Source organism: Pithys albifrons, chromosome 27 (genome assembly GCF_047495875.1).
Source record: "Pithys albifrons albifrons isolate INPA30051 chromosome 27, PitAlb_v1, whole genome shotgun sequence".
Lineage (NCBI taxonomy): Eukaryota > Metazoa > Chordata > Aves > Passeriformes > Thamnophilidae > Pithys > Pithys albifrons.
Genome location: NC_092484.1, coordinates 1,235,151 through 1,249,409, shown reverse-complemented (window position 1 = coordinate 1,249,409; position 14,259 = coordinate 1,235,151). Strand labels below are relative to the sequence as shown.

At 61.6% G+C, this 14,259-nt stretch overlaps 3 protein-coding genes across 3 annotated transcripts; 1 reads left to right on the top strand and 2 right to left on the bottom strand.

Annotated features, from left to right (window-relative positions):
• Positions 1-15: 15 nt before the first annotated feature.
• REEP6 (receptor accessory protein 6) lies at positions 16-4,836 on the bottom strand. The gene is made up of 5 exons (XM_071578234.1): positions 4,586-4,836; positions 2,293-2,386; positions 1,907-2,045; positions 1,519-1,687; positions 16-391 (listed from the first exon to the last, which is right to left on the bottom strand). The coding sequence occupies exons 1-5, from the start codon at positions 4,698-4,700 to the stop codon at positions 342-344; spliced, it is 567 nt and encodes a 188-aa protein (XP_071434335.1). The 5' UTR covers positions 4,701-4,836; the 3' UTR covers positions 16-341.
• Positions 4,837-4,994: 158 nt separating this feature from the next.
• Positions 4,995-11,016, top strand: PCSK4 (proprotein convertase subtilisin/kexin type 4). The gene is made up of 15 exons (XM_071577979.1): positions 4,995-5,198; positions 5,622-5,726; positions 5,810-5,905; positions 6,079-6,207; positions 7,194-7,270; positions 7,353-7,441; positions 7,979-8,151; positions 8,229-8,441; positions 8,649-8,749; positions 9,109-9,212; positions 9,337-9,454; positions 9,654-9,824; positions 10,053-10,177; positions 10,438-10,557; positions 10,631-11,016. Exons 1-15 carry the CDS (start codon positions 4,995-4,997, stop codon positions 11,014-11,016), a joined length of 2,211 nt encoding a protein of 736 aa, XP_071434080.1.
• Positions 11,017-11,918: 902 nt separating this feature from the next.
• Positions 11,919-13,244, bottom strand: LOC139683298 (CTD small phosphatase-like protein 2-B). The gene is made up of 6 exons (XM_071578290.1): positions 13,160-13,244; positions 12,812-12,874; positions 12,639-12,718; positions 12,432-12,558; positions 12,240-12,335; positions 11,919-12,160 (listed from the first exon to the last, which is right to left on the bottom strand). Exons 1-6 carry the CDS (start codon positions 13,199-13,201, stop codon positions 12,098-12,100), a joined length of 471 nt encoding a protein of 156 aa, XP_071434391.1. The 5' UTR covers positions 13,202-13,244; the 3' UTR covers positions 11,919-12,097.
• Positions 13,245-14,259: the final 1,015 nt, after the last annotated feature.

Sequence of the window (14,259 nt, the reverse complement as noted above, 5' to 3'; positions counted from 1 at the left end):
CGTGGAAGCGGCGGCTCGTGGGCACCGAGGGTTTATTGTGGAACCGGCGAGGGGGTGGAACAGGGTTGGCTTGGACACATCCAGGATCCCGGATGAGAACGATCCAGGCCCAGCGCCGTGGTGCCAATACTGGAGTCACGGGTGCCGGTACTGGGGCCACGGTGCCAGTACCAGGGTCTGTGGTGCCAGAACGGGGGAAGATGGTGCCAGTACCGGGTGCATGGTGGGGGTACTGGGGCCGTGGTGCCGGTACTGGGGATGCCGGTGCCAGTACTGGGAGTGCTGGTGCCAGTCCCAGTACCGGGGCCGTAGTGCCGGTACCGGGGGGGCCGATGCCTCTCTCAATTAATTTTCTCCAATTTCTCTGCCAGGTTCAGGGATGCTCTGGAGGCTGCGGACACACGGACAGCATTAGTGCCCATCCCCAGTGTCCTGGTGCCCAGCCCGTCCTGGTCACTGTCCCATTCCCTCCCTCTCCTGTGGAGCACAGGGGTGGCAGGCACTTGGGAGCTCTGGATGGGAGCCCCAGGCTGGCAGCAACATGAGGAGCACACGGACTCAGGGACGGACACATGGACAGACACATGGAAGGACTACATGGATGGACTCCATGAATGGACACATGGATGGACTCCATGGATGGACACATGGATGGACTCCATGGATGGACTCCATGGAGGGACTCCATGGAGGGACACATGGAGGGACACATGGAGGGACTCCATGGATGGACTCCATGGATGGACTCCATGGATGGACTCCATGGATGGACTCCATGGAGGGACTCCATGGAGGGACACATGGATGGACTCCATGGATGGACTCCATGGAGGGACACATGGATGGACTGCATGGATGGACACAAGGATGGACTCCATGGATGAACTCCATGGATGGACTCCATGGATGGACTCCATGGATGGACACACAGATGGACACACAGATGGACACACAGATGAACTCCATGGATGAACTCCATGGATGAACTCCATGGATGGACACACGGATGGGGTCTGGCTACGGAGAAGCAGGAGGGAAGCGACTGCTCAACCCACGCCACGGGAGAAGGGGCCGGTCGTGCAGGCACCACGCTGGCACTTGCAGGAGCACAGCCATTTGGTGAGTGCCACGGTGGCCACGAGCTCCAGCCATGAGCTCCGGGCCTGGCGGGCACCTGGCACGGCCCGGCCCCGTCTCCCCGTGGCATCAGCAGGAGCCGTGGCTGTTACATACGGACAGGCTGAGCTGCGGGGCCGCCCCGGCCGCCAGCCGGGCTCTGCTGCTGGCCAGAGTCTGCAGGACTGGACCGTGCAGCACAAAGAGAACAGAGAGGTTAGAGAGGGGACAGTGACACCCCCCAGGGGCTGCTGTCACCACAGGGCACGCGGCTGTGGGAGCACGGGCGGAGAAATAGTCACTTGGTGGGAATTAAAGTGAGCTGCCCACATGTCTGCTCTGGGAGAACCACCTGACCTGGACACACAGAGCAGGATGGAGGGACAGGGAGACCCGAGTTACCTTCTCGGGTGACAGTGGAAGCCGCGTCCAGGGCCTTGGTGCTGATGTCACTCATCATGTTGTCCACGGCCTCGTGGTGCTTGAGGAAGCAGGGCCGGATGATGCTGTGGTACAGCACCTGTGAGCCGTTCCAGGGCACGGGGGCCATGCACCACACCAGGAACAGGCACTGTGGGGACAACAGGGGCTCAGCTGGAAGGTGGCGGGGCCGCTCCAGTGCCCCCAGCCTGGTCCAACAGCAGCTCCCAAGGCTGGAGCTCACTGGAGAGACCAGGATCTGAGCTGATTGCAGCCCCACTACCTGCTAAGGGGCAGAGCCCACCACACTCAGTCCCTCCACACGTTCAGCCATCGGGCAAGAGGACCCTGTCCCTGGCACAGCCATTACCTTCCCAGCATAGTAGCAAGGGAACCAGTAGAGGAAGAGGTCAGAGAAGGACTCAGCGATGCAGAAGACGCCGTACACCACCCAGTAGGTGAGCCACATGGTGTCATCCTCCTTGCTGCTGCTCTCGATGGCTTTGATGCTGTGGCAGGAGAGGGCAAGGGCATGGCTGTTGCAGTCCTGGGGTGGGCTCCTCCTTCCCAAATTCTCCATATCCTGGAGCAAACCTGCCCACCAGGTGCTCCTGCCACAAGCTGGCACAGTCCCAGCCTTTCCAGTAAGGCCTCAAGAGCTTCCCAGCCATAACTGCCTCTCATTGAGCAGGCAGACCCTCAGCTAAGGGCAGGGAAGGCTCTCCAGGTGCTGCAGAGGGTGGGACAGGTACTTACGAGACGTAGGCGGGGTAGATGAAGCCGATGAGGTTGCAGAGCAATGAGGCGCCGTAGCCGAACATGAGGTACAGCCCTATGAAGGCCACAGAACCTGCCAGGGGACAGGGGACAATCACAAACCTGCCACCACGGGGGAGAGACCCCGCAGGCTTCTCCTCCCACAGCGAGAAGAGGCGCATTCCAGGACCCCCAGCTGGGGACAGCGACCACCCCCAATTAATTCCAGTACCACAACACTCTGAGTCACGTGGCAGAGGCCACTCCTTCCCAGGGGACCCACGACCTACCCCTATCACTGTTTGACCCCTCCCTGGCCCTGGAAAGGACTTTACCACAACAATCTGGAGGCGCTTTCGCCCCGTCGCCAGCCTGGAGCGGGGCCAGTCCCGCAGCGCCGCTGGAATCGGAGGCACCGGCACACACCCATGGTCCAAAGTCAAGGCCCTGCTTGTCTCCCCCACAGATGGGGCTCGGAGCCGCCCGGCATTCCGATAACACCCGTACAAGGACAAGCCCTGCTCCCGGAGCCGAGATCCTGCGGCTCCTCCTCGGAGTTCCCCGGCCGCGGCTCCCGCACGTGCTCGCCGTGCTGAGCAGCCCTCGGGGCAGGAGGGATTGGCTCCCCCGGGACACAGCAATTCAATCCCGCTTCCCTGCTATTCAATTAGATCGTTAAATTAAGTGGAAGCCAAAGGTTTTGGTTGCTTGGAGCTTGCCCAGCCCTGAGATGCTGGATCAGCAGAGCTGGTGGATGGGGAAGGTGCGACAGGGAGGTCTTGCTGCCGAAACCGCGGGGCTCAGAGGGCAGGAAAACCTCAGGGACACACAGAGCGGAGCCGAGGGCACTTTGTCCCAGCCCAGCAGCCTCTCCCCTGGCCTGGAAAAAGCTCCTCCATTAGCAGCAGGAAAGCTGGGAATTAACCTGTCTGTGCTGGTAAATTAGAGGAAAGTCCTTGCTCGGGCTTGGAGGGCGGATTATCCCCGCTCTGCTCACTGCAGCATTCCTGGGCTCAGCTCCGGGCCCCGATCCGGGGCAGCCACAGCTCCGGGTCTTTCCCAGGAGACAGGCAGGAGCAACATGGCTTTGGAGCAATCCCAAACCTCCCTTCAAGGAGAACAGGCAGGTCCAGGCAGTGCTGGGTTTCATTCCCCAAGAGCCTTAGAAGGGATTTCACGGGATTTTAACCCCCAGAGAAATTTATGTAACAGCAAAACCCAAGGGAAAGGTTTTGCTGAGGGGGTGGCTGGAGCTGGTGCTGCTCAGAGGCCACAGGGATGGGCTCCCAACCCCAGTCTGTGGGTCACTGCTGGCTCCAGAGGTGCAGAACTGACCTTGCTGGGTTCAAGCACAATTTAGGGATTGCTCCAGAAACAGGGGAGGGAGAAATCGGGAATTTTTAGTTTAGCAGCAGGTTCTCCTTTCCAGGACGGGGATCCAGAACACAGAACCATCATTTTTTGGTGCTTCCACTCTTGTCCTACCCCAAAAAAGTCCCTCAAACCCAAGTTTGACAGAATTCCAAGATCGTCTTGTTTGGAAGACACCTGACTGGCACTGCATCCAAACACAACCTGCAGCACATTCCTGTTCATGGACACTTTTCCCCCTCTGAGAGGGAAAACCAGCCCTGCTGCAGGTGAAGGGCCAGGAAAACACACCTGGAGGCCAAAGGCAGAGGGAGCACCTGGAGAGACCTGGGAAACCTCCCGAGCCCCTCCTAAGAGGTTTGATATGAAATCCCAAATAGGAGCACGTGGATGGGCCAGTTGTGAGTTGGCAGAGAGGGCACAGGACCAAGGGTCAGAGGAGAGGGGGCACTTTGTGCCAGGGGACGTTCCCTGGGGAGAACCCGGCTGGTTCCTCATTAATGAGCAACAGGATCCGGCTCATGGCTGGATCCCCACACTCCCTGCAGGACACAGGGACGAGCTCCCGTCACCAGAGCCTGGTCTGACTGGGGGCTCACCCAGAATGGGGACCCCCCCTTTGTCCTGAGGGTCCGTCTGACACCTCCAACACTCAGACCCCGCTGGTTTCGGGGTGCGGGATTTCGGGATTTCACGCCTGCCGAAGGCGAGGACGGCGCGGTGACAGCGCTGTCACCCCCCGGGACCCCCCGGGCCCCTCCCAGCACGGCCCCGCTCTGCAACCCCCAACTGGGGGGGGCCCTGCCCGCCCTCCCCGTGCCCCCCGTGCCACGGTGAGGGGCTGCCAGGGCGCCCCAGGAAAGAGAAGGGGGTGTGGGAAGAGGACGGGAGGACCGGGGAGGCCGCGGGATACCGGTCGCACCTGAGGCCAGGTAGAGCCGTTGGACGCCGGTACGGGCTTCCAGCCGGCCCAGCAGGTCGCCGAGCGGCCCGGGGCGGTCGAGGAAGCGCTGCAGGCGCTGCTGCACCGAGCCCATGGCGGCGGTGGCGGTGACGATGACGAGGAAGGGCACGAAGGCGCCGGCCCCGCACCGGCCCCGCACCGACCCCGCGCCCCGGGCAGTGCGGCGGGGGGCGTGGCCAACCGGGAGGGGCGGGGCCAATGTGAGGGCGGGGCGGGGCTATAACCCAGAGGGGCGGGACCAAAGTAGTGCTGTGGGGCCAATAAGAAGGCGAGGAGACACCAAAGAGACCAATCAGACGAGGGCAGGCGGGCAGGGGCGGGGCCGACGCCGTTGCCATGGCTACAGGCGCTGCGCCGCCGCGGCCTCATGGCGGTGCGGCCCAGCCGGGCGCTCCCGGTGCTGCTCCTGGTGCTGCTCCCGCTCCTGTTCGCGGTGCTGGTGGTCGCCGCCGCCCCCACCGGTCCCGCCAAGCCCCGCGTCTACCTGAGCAGCTGGGCCGTGCGAGTGGCGGCGGGGCCGCGGGACGCTCGGGTTCTGGCCCGCCGGCACGGGCTGCTCTACCTGGGCCAGGTGCAGGCCCAGCCCAGCTCGTGTCTCACTGTCCCGAGTGCCTGCGCTCATCCCCACCCTGTGTCCCCACTGTTGGCCCCTTCACTCGTCCCCTCTGCTCCTCCCATGGGCAGGGACACCTTCCACCAGACCAGGTTGCTCCAAGCCCCTTCCTGCCTGGCCTTGGACACTTCCAGGGAATCTGGGAATGCTGTCCCAGTGTCCCCACGTCCTCAGAGCAAACAGCCTCTGAGCACGCAGGGATGAGGGACCTCCAAGGGTACACACGCACACCCCCCAGGACCCCACTCTCTCTCCAGGGAACACTCTGCGTGTCCTGCCATGCTCAGCTCACATTAAATTCACCTTTCTGACCCATGTGGAGCCAGCACAGGCACCCCCAGCCGGGATAGAAACACTGACAGCAGCTCCCTGTGCCTGCAGGTGATGGAGGGAGAGCCTTACTACCACTTTGGGCACCGTGGCACACAGCAGAGAGCCCTGAGCAGGCACTGGGGGTGGCACATGCGGCTGATGAGGGACCCCCAGGTAGGGAGGAGGGCACGGGGAGTGGGGGCACAGCCACAGGCAGACCCTGCCTGGCACCCACAGCACTGTCCCACCTCCTCCAGGTGCTGTGGTTTGAGCAGCAGACGCTGAAGAGGCGCACAAAGAGAAGTGCCAGCGTGGTGCCAACAGACCCCTGGTTCCCCAAGCAGTGGTACATGGTGAGAGGGTGCTGCTTCCTCCTCTAATCCTCACCCAGGGCACAGAGTGCCCTTCCCACTGCCCCCCTCCCGCCCCCTGACACACAAACAGGGCTAATGCTGGTGGTGATGAGACAGCACAAGTCCCTGAAGGGCACCTGGAGCTGCTGAGCAACTTTAATCTGTTTTTCCAGAACAATGACATCAGTCCCGACCTGAACATCCTCACAGCCTGGAGCAGAGGCTACACAGGGCTGGGGGTCGTGCTGACCATCCTGGATGATGGGCTGGAGAAGGATCATCCCGACCTGGCAGCCAACTATGTAACTACAAGGGGGTGCAGGCACAGGCTCCTTTGGGGCTCGGGGTCCCCAGGGAGGGAGGGTGGGAACTGGTGACTTTGTCCCACTCGTGGGATTGTGCAACGGGAAATCAGCCTCTCCAGGACTGGATCAAAGGTTTGGAGTCCCAAAGAGAATTCCCACATTGAGGAAACTTTAGAACTTGTACACACACTCGAGCCCCCAAAATAGGTGTAATTATAGCAAGCTGCAAAGCCAGAAAAGCTGGTAAACCCTCACGTGCCCAGCAAGGCAGGAGAGTGAAATCCTGGGTGTTTGTACCAACACAATGCCTGTGGGTTGTAGTTCCTCCCTCCTGTGTGGCCCGTGAGGGTCACCCTCAGATGAGTCACCACACTGGGCTCTGTTATCACTGGAAGAGCAAAGCTGTGCTGCTTTCACCCTGTTTCACAGGATCATTTTCAGTTGGAAAAGTCCTCCAAGATCACCAAGTTCACCCTGTGCCCGATGCCCACCTTGTCACTAAGTGCCACATCCAGGCATTCCTTGGGCACCTCCAGGGATGGGAACTCCACCACCTCCCTGGGCAGCCCCTTCCAATGCCTGGCCACCCTTTCCATGGAGAATTTCCTCCTGTTGTCCAACCTGAACCTCCCCTGGTGCAACTTGCTGCTGTTTCCTCACCTCCTGTCCCTGTTCCCTGGAGCAGAGCCCGACCCCCCCCTCCTGGCAGGGAGTTGCAAAGGGTGAGAAGGTCCTGCCTGAGCCTCCTTTTCTCCAGGCTGAGCCCCCCCCCAGCTGCTCCAGCCCCTTCCCTTCTCTGGACTCGACAGAGCTCCAGTCTAACCCAACACAGCTGGGCACAAAGGGGCCTCCCTGTCCCCCCCGGGCTGGCAGTCAGGGTCCCCAGCAGTGCCAGCTCTGGGCTCTGTGCCAGGCGCCTGTGCTGAGCTGTCACAGCCCTGCCCAGAGCCCTTTGCTCACGCTGGTGCCTCGTTCTGTAACAGGACCCGCAGGCAAGTTACGACTTCAACAGCAACGACCCCGATCCCCAGCCCAGATACAGCGATGGGGACAAAAACTGGTGGGTTCTGCTCCAACTCTCAGGGGGCTGATGGTGTCCCAGGCCTCCCCACCCCTCTCAGGGTCACTCTGCCCCCCGCCAGGCATGGGACACGCTGTGCAGGAGAAGTGGCAGCTGTAGCAAACAATGGGATCTGCGGGGCAGGTGTTGCCTACAATGCCAAAATTGGAGGTGAGACGTCGCTCCAGTGGGATGGAGGTTGAAAACCAGCTCCAGCACCTTGGGAGGATGTGAGACCCCAGGTGGGGCTGCTCTGGGGGCTTGCAGGGGGGCAGAGGGTGCTGCAGTGTTACCGCACATCAATCTCTGAGCTCCCCAGAGGTTTAATGCCCACCCCAATACAGCAGCACCAGCTCTGGGCAGGTTCAGGCGCCCCTGCAGAAGTGAGGGTGGCAAAGGGGGTTAAAAGCTGGGAGAAATCCCTGGGCTTAATTACAAAAGACTTAAGGAAGAGCTTTGGGCTCATGGCAAGAGCTTTGGGAACTGGCTCAAGGCAGCAGCACAGACCCACAGGACCCTGATCTCCTTAGGACAGGGTCATGTGAAAGGTGCTCAGGGATGTGGGGGGTGAAGGGGGAGCTGTCAAAGTGCCTCTCAGCCCTCCCCTTGGTGTGGCACACACGTGGCTCCCGTTCCCCCCGAGCCCTCCCGGCCTCTCTCTCGTGCTGCTGCCCCTCGGCCACGGCTGCTCCCGGTCCTGGCCCGCAGGTGTGCGGATGCTGGACGGTCCCATCACGGACGTGGTGGAGGCCCAGGCACTCAGTCTGCACTCCCAGCACATCCACATCTACAGTGCCAGCTGGGGCCCTGAGGACAACGGCAAGACGGTGGATGGGCCGGGCGAGCTGGCGGCAGCCGCTTTCCAGAGAGGGGTCAGCCAGGTGAGCTCAGCACCAGCCTGGGGGGTCTTGGAGACACCAGGACCCCCCTGCTCACCCCCCCTCTGCCTCCTCAACAGGGACGGGGTGGCCTTGGCTCCATCTTCATCTGGGCCTCGGGCAATGGTGGGATCCAGTATGACAACTGCAACTGCGATGGGTACAGCAACAGCATCTACACGGTGTCGGTGGGCAGTGTCCTGGGGGACGGGCAGAGGCCCCACTACAGTGAGGGCTGTGCTGCCATCCTCACCACGACCTACAGCAGCAGGACCAGCAGCGAGGTGCAGATCGTGAGTGTCGTGACAGCTCTGCCAGAGCAACAGCCCCAGGGCAGACACCAGATCACAGCACAGGGAGGGCTCTTCTGAGCCCTCCCCACCTGGGCAGGGGCATGGGGGCTTTGGAAAAGTGTCTGTGTGGACCCTCAAAGGGAAGCAAAAGGAGTGTTTACTGGAGGACCTCAGCTCCCTGGTGCTGAGACAGCCCCTCTCCCCCAGGTGACCACTGACCTGCACCACAGCTGCACTGACAAGCACACGGGCACCTCGGCCTCGGCCCCGCTGGCCGCGGGGATGGTTGCCCTGGCGCTGGAGGCCAAGTAGGTGACTCTGACACAGCAGGACAGCCCCCAGGGAGGGCTGGTGCCTCACTAGGGACAAGGAAGGTGGGAGCTGGTAGCCGGGAGGTTGGGAGTGCAGAGTTGAATTGTCCCTGAGTTCTAGTAGGGAAGCATCTTCTCCCAGAGGCGTGGGAGAGAAGGGGAGAGGAGGAGAATTGTCCCCTTGAGGTGTTTTTGCTCCCATTTTGGCACTGAAGGAGGTTGTGGGGGGACCAGGTTGGACCCAGGCAGCTGACTTATCCACTTCACAAGTTAGAAGAGCTAAAACCCACCCTTTTAAATCCCACCCTTAAAAACCAATGCAGAGACCTCTGTTCCCACACCCTCGTTGCTTCCAGCCCAGCACTGACCTGGCGTGACCTGCAGCACCTCATCATCAGGGCCTCCAAACCTGCTCACCTGCAGTCCGAGGACTGGGCCAAGAACGGGGTGGGACGCCGGGGTGAGTCCAGGGCTTGGCCCTTCCTGCCCCCCTCACCTGGCCTTCAAACACCTTCCAGCAGCCCCTGGTGCTCTCCCAGCACTGAGGGCTCACAGCTCCTGTCCTGGTGGCACCTGCTTTCCAGTGAGCCACTACTATGGCTATGGGCTGCTGGACGCGGGGCTGCTGGTGCAGGAGGCCGTGGCCTGGCCAGGGACTCAGCCTCAGGAGAAGTGTTCAGTCAAGGTCCTTCAGGCCCCCAGGTAAGGGACAGTACCCCTGGATCCAGCCTCACATGGGGACTCACTGTGCCCACTGCAGGAATAGGGATTGCTTCCCAAAAATGGCCTGTGCTGCTCAGTGCCTGCTGTGGGCACAGGGCTGTGCTCAGAGGCTGTGGAGGAGGGCAGGATGCCCATGGAAGGGGAAGGAAACCCCTAACCTTCAGCTTGTCCTTGACAGGGACATTGGCTCCAAGCTCACCGTCTCCACAGAGGTTTTCTCCTGCTCCCAGAGGATTCGCTCTCTGGAGCACGTCCAGGTCCAGCTGTCCCTGAGCTACACACGCAGGGGGGACCTGCTGGTGGCTCTGAGCAGCCCCATGGGAACCACATCCACACTGGTGACTGTGCGGTAAGAACACGGAGCACCAGAACCCCCCAGGGGCTGGGGGCACCTTACACAGCTCTTCTGGGGCCAGGAGACCCCCAACAAGGGGCTCACTGTGCCCAAACCCATGGGCCTCTGCCACATGGCAGTGTCTCCTTGGAGCAAGAACAGGGTGGCTGCAGGGCCTTCTTGGCCACATCCTGCTCCTCCGGGCTCCTGGCTGGCACTCCCAGCTCTTCTCTCCCTCTCCAGTCCCTATGATACCAGCCAGGAGGGCTACAAGGACTGGACCTTCATGTCCACACATTTCTGGGATGAGAACCCCAAGGGGACCTGGACACTCCACCTGGAAAACAGGGGCAGTGCCCATAACACAGGTGGGTGCCCTGGAAGGGGCTTGAACCCCATTTAGGGGGGTCACCCAGTGCCTGGTCATTCTTCTTCCTTCTCCCACTTGGAAAAGCAACTTGTTGGCTTCTCCCTCCCAGCCACAAGCTCTCCTTATCCACAGTGCCACATCTTTGCTCTGAGGGTCTCCCTGGTCAGCACAGGGCCTGGAACGGGGGCACAACCCCAAAGCTTCCAGCTCCATATCCATCACCTGGCAGGTCCTGAGTGCTGTCCCTCCTGTCCCCAGGCAAGCTGACCAACTTCATCCTGCACCTGCATGGCACAAACGAGGACATGATATCCAGGCACTCTGCAGCCTCTGCCACGGACATGTGTCTCCGATGGGACGAGCAGGGAGCCTGTGAGGGTGAGTGAGGCTTTGGGGGGGACAGTGACAGTTCTCTGGACCCTGGGGGGCTCACCCCACCCTCTCTCCACAGAATGTGGCAGCTCTCTGTATGCCCACCAGCACTCCTGCCTGCCCTACTGCCCCCCACGCTACTACGGCCGGACCCGGAGTGCCACTGCCACGGACACAGCCCGTGTGTGTGCCCGCTGCCACCCCTCCTGCTACACCTGCCAGGGTGCCTCAGCCAACAACTGCACATCCTGTCCCTCCAGCCACAGCTTCCAGAAGCTCAGCCACACCTGCTCCCCCCAGCAGGGCCCCCTCAACCCCGGGGTGCTGCGCAGGTACCTCCTTGTTTTCACTGTCCTGGTCTGCAGCACTCTGGTCCTCGCAGGTGTCCTCTACCCCACGTACTGGGTGGCCTTTCGTGCTGGGAAAGGCACTTCCTGCTGTCCCCAGGCTGGGAGGACAGAGTGACACCAGCCCAGGCTGCACAGACACAGCCGGGGACACCGCTGGGATCTTGCCTGGCTTCCAAAATAAACTGGTTGTTGCCTTCCTGGACCACCCTCTATGAATAAGGGTGATCTCCCTTCCCAGCAGTGCCTGGGCTGATCCCACCCTGTGTCCAGCTCTGCACAGGGACAGGGTGGTGTCTCCCCTTCCCCTCCTCATCCCTCCATGCCCCCAGGGACCTGAGCATTTTCAGAGGGGCCAGGAGCCCTGTGCCCTTTCCCAGGAGCAGAGGGATGAGATGTGATGTGTGTCCAAACAGCTGCACCCAGGTGGCCACAGCAGGAGCTCAGCCACAAGCCCACGCGGCTTCCAACGGAGCAGAGGCAGCAGAAGACAGCCCAGATCCACTCCACAGTCCCCCAATTCCTGTTCACCCCCCAAATCCCTGTTCACCAGCAACTTTTAGGCCTTAAAAAAAGGGATCCCAGGGTGGCTGAACCCCCCAGACACCCTGCTGCCCCCACCACAGCAGTGAGAGGGGGCAAAGACCCCTAGTCCTCGCTGTCCCACGGGGACTGGCAGCAGCACAGTGGCAGCTGTGCCCTGGCACGTGGCACTGCGCAGGGCTGGGACAGGGAGAGCTGCCAGCTGGGGCCCTCCGGGGCCACCGGCCCCACGCCAGGACCCTGGACTGCCCCAGGACTTGGGGAATGTGGTTTGTGTTCCCCCCTTCCCAGCTGTGCCATCCCAAGCACAGTGTGTTTGCTCAGCTGAAGTTTTAGGAATTAAAGGAGAGAGCCAGATCTTTCTTCAAATGTATAATAACCCATGAAAACCCTTGGCTGGACCTTACAGAACACAGAGAAGAGGGAGCAGGGATGGAAACTTTGTTTCCAAAGGCAGTGGAGAATGTGGGGCTGTTCCCAGGGGGACCCTGAGCCCTGGAATGAGCTGGAATCCTTGCAAACACTAAGGGAGAATCCCAAGGCAACCACTCAGTCCAGTACTGCAGGTCAAGTTAGAGCTCAATGCGCCAGAGTGTGGCTTCTCCATGGCCTCTCCAAGGGGCTTTCCCCCCCCTGCTCCCCCAGACCAGCCTGGTCTAGTCCTTGGTGGGCAGCTGGCAGGGATGGAATTGCCTCTGGATCTCAGGGCGAACATCCTCCTGTGTGGGAGAGACAGAGTAGGGAGGGCTGTGCCCAGAGCCCGGGATACCCATTCCCACCCCAGCCCCGTGTCCTCACCGCCCGGCCCAGCTGTCCCAGCAGTGGCACAAGGCGCAGCAGCTCCTCATCCTGTGGGTCCCCACACCACTGAGGCACTGGGATCCAGTTGGCAGCCTGGGGGGAGGGAGAACGCTGGACCCATCAAGCTGTTGTGCTCCCAGGAGGCCAGGACACACAGACTTCCCTCCCTCAGAGCCAGCACTGCCGTACCTGGGCAGGGAAGCTCTGGATGGTGTGATCCAGGGCCACCGTCTTGGCCAGGTCCGTGCCCAGGCGGGTCAGGTCCTTCCAGTAGCAGCCCTTGGAGCAGACACAGTCTGACTGGGAGAGGCAGTACCTGGAGGGGAGACAGAGTTGTGGGGACCCCATCCCTGCCACACAGGGGATCCCCCAGCAGGGTCCCACCAGCACCATCACCTGATCAGCTTCTTCCTGGGGTCCAGCACATCCAGGAGCTTCTTGGCATAGTCCTGCTTTGCAGTGGTGTAGATGAAGATCTGGGGGAGCAGGTGAAGACCCCTGGGTGGGCTGCCAGGTCCCCCTTACCCCAGTGAGGTGTCACCCCACCCAACTCTGGGGCCTCCAGGTACCTCATAGGTCTTGGAAAGGCTCTCCAGGAACTGCTGCACGTGTGGACGCAGCTTCACGTGGATCTGGAAGGGAACAGCATCTTGGAAAACCACCAGCACCCACATCTCAACACCAAGGTGACCCCCAAGGGATGTTCAGTCTCCCAGGTAGGATCTGGGCACCCCCCCACACACCCTCTCCCATAGGATTTCAGGGCTCTTTCCCCTCAATCTACAAGGAAGGAACATTGGCACAGAGGCCACATGTATGGTGTGGATCTTCCACCCCACAGCCCCCACCAACACCCCTCAAGACCCAGCACCAGCTGTCCCAACCCCATTGCTGTGTCCCAACACTGATCCACCCACCATGTAGGAAATTCCCTGGAAGCTCAAGGTGAAGGTGGTCATGGTGTCATCCTGCCTGTTGGCAAGTATGGAGGAGCAGAGCAGGATCCCATCCTGGGGGCAGAGAGCAGAGTCAGCCCCCAGCCCCCAGGGCTGCAGCCCCCTCAGCCCCCCCAGCTCACCAGCTCCAGGACCAGGGTGTGCTCCAGAGTGCTCCGAGTCCTCCGGGGAGTATCCGTCCTGGGGGTCAGTACCCCAGGAGTCAGCCTGGCAGGGGGAAAGCAGCATGTCAGTGGTGCTGAGGGGTCATAGGGACACCCAAACACATCCTGACAGGGTGAGGGCTGCGGGGTAACCCCCCCACATACTCACAGACTGGGGGCTGCAGGGACAGTGAGGTCCCAGCACTCATCCTCAGGGTGCCCTGAGAAGTAGGAGCCCCCAGGGCAGGACAGTGACAGAGGGGTCTCAGGATCTGTGGGGAAGAGTGGTCCTGTCAGCATGGCCGGCGCAGCCCAGCTTTCCCGAAACAGGGATTTTCCCAGGGCAGGGACACACTCACCGCTTCCCCCGGGGCAGTGGGGAGCAGACGCTGGGCTGGGACTCTCCTGCTCGAGCCCTCGCCGGACCAGCCGCCCCTTCCCGGGGGTGGCAGGGGAAGACGGGACACGCTCCCAGCCCCACGGGACATGCTTCCCCTGCTCCCCATCTCTCTGCTGGCTCTTGGCCCGAGTACGAGGCCCAGCCTTGGGGGTCGAGAGCCCCAAACCTGCCATGGCTGAGATTTCCCCCGAGAAGGGCACAGCACGGCACGGCACCAGAACACTCACCCTACCCAGGGGCAACCCTCACAACAGCCCCAACTCGACAAGGAGGGAGATGAGAGAGAGCACTTTCACAGGGTGGAGGCACCTTTCCTGCCCCAGTCACCCCGGAGCACCTGGAATCACTCAGGCTTTACTGGGAGCAGCTGGGGCTTGTTACTGGGCACCGCCAGGTGACCCCAGGGCTCATGTCTGTCCCGAGGTGATGAACTGCCCGATGTGACCAGAACCCTCCAGGACTGGCAGCGGCCACTTGGGGCACCCCAGGGCACCCGCCCCTGTGACCTCACGGCTACC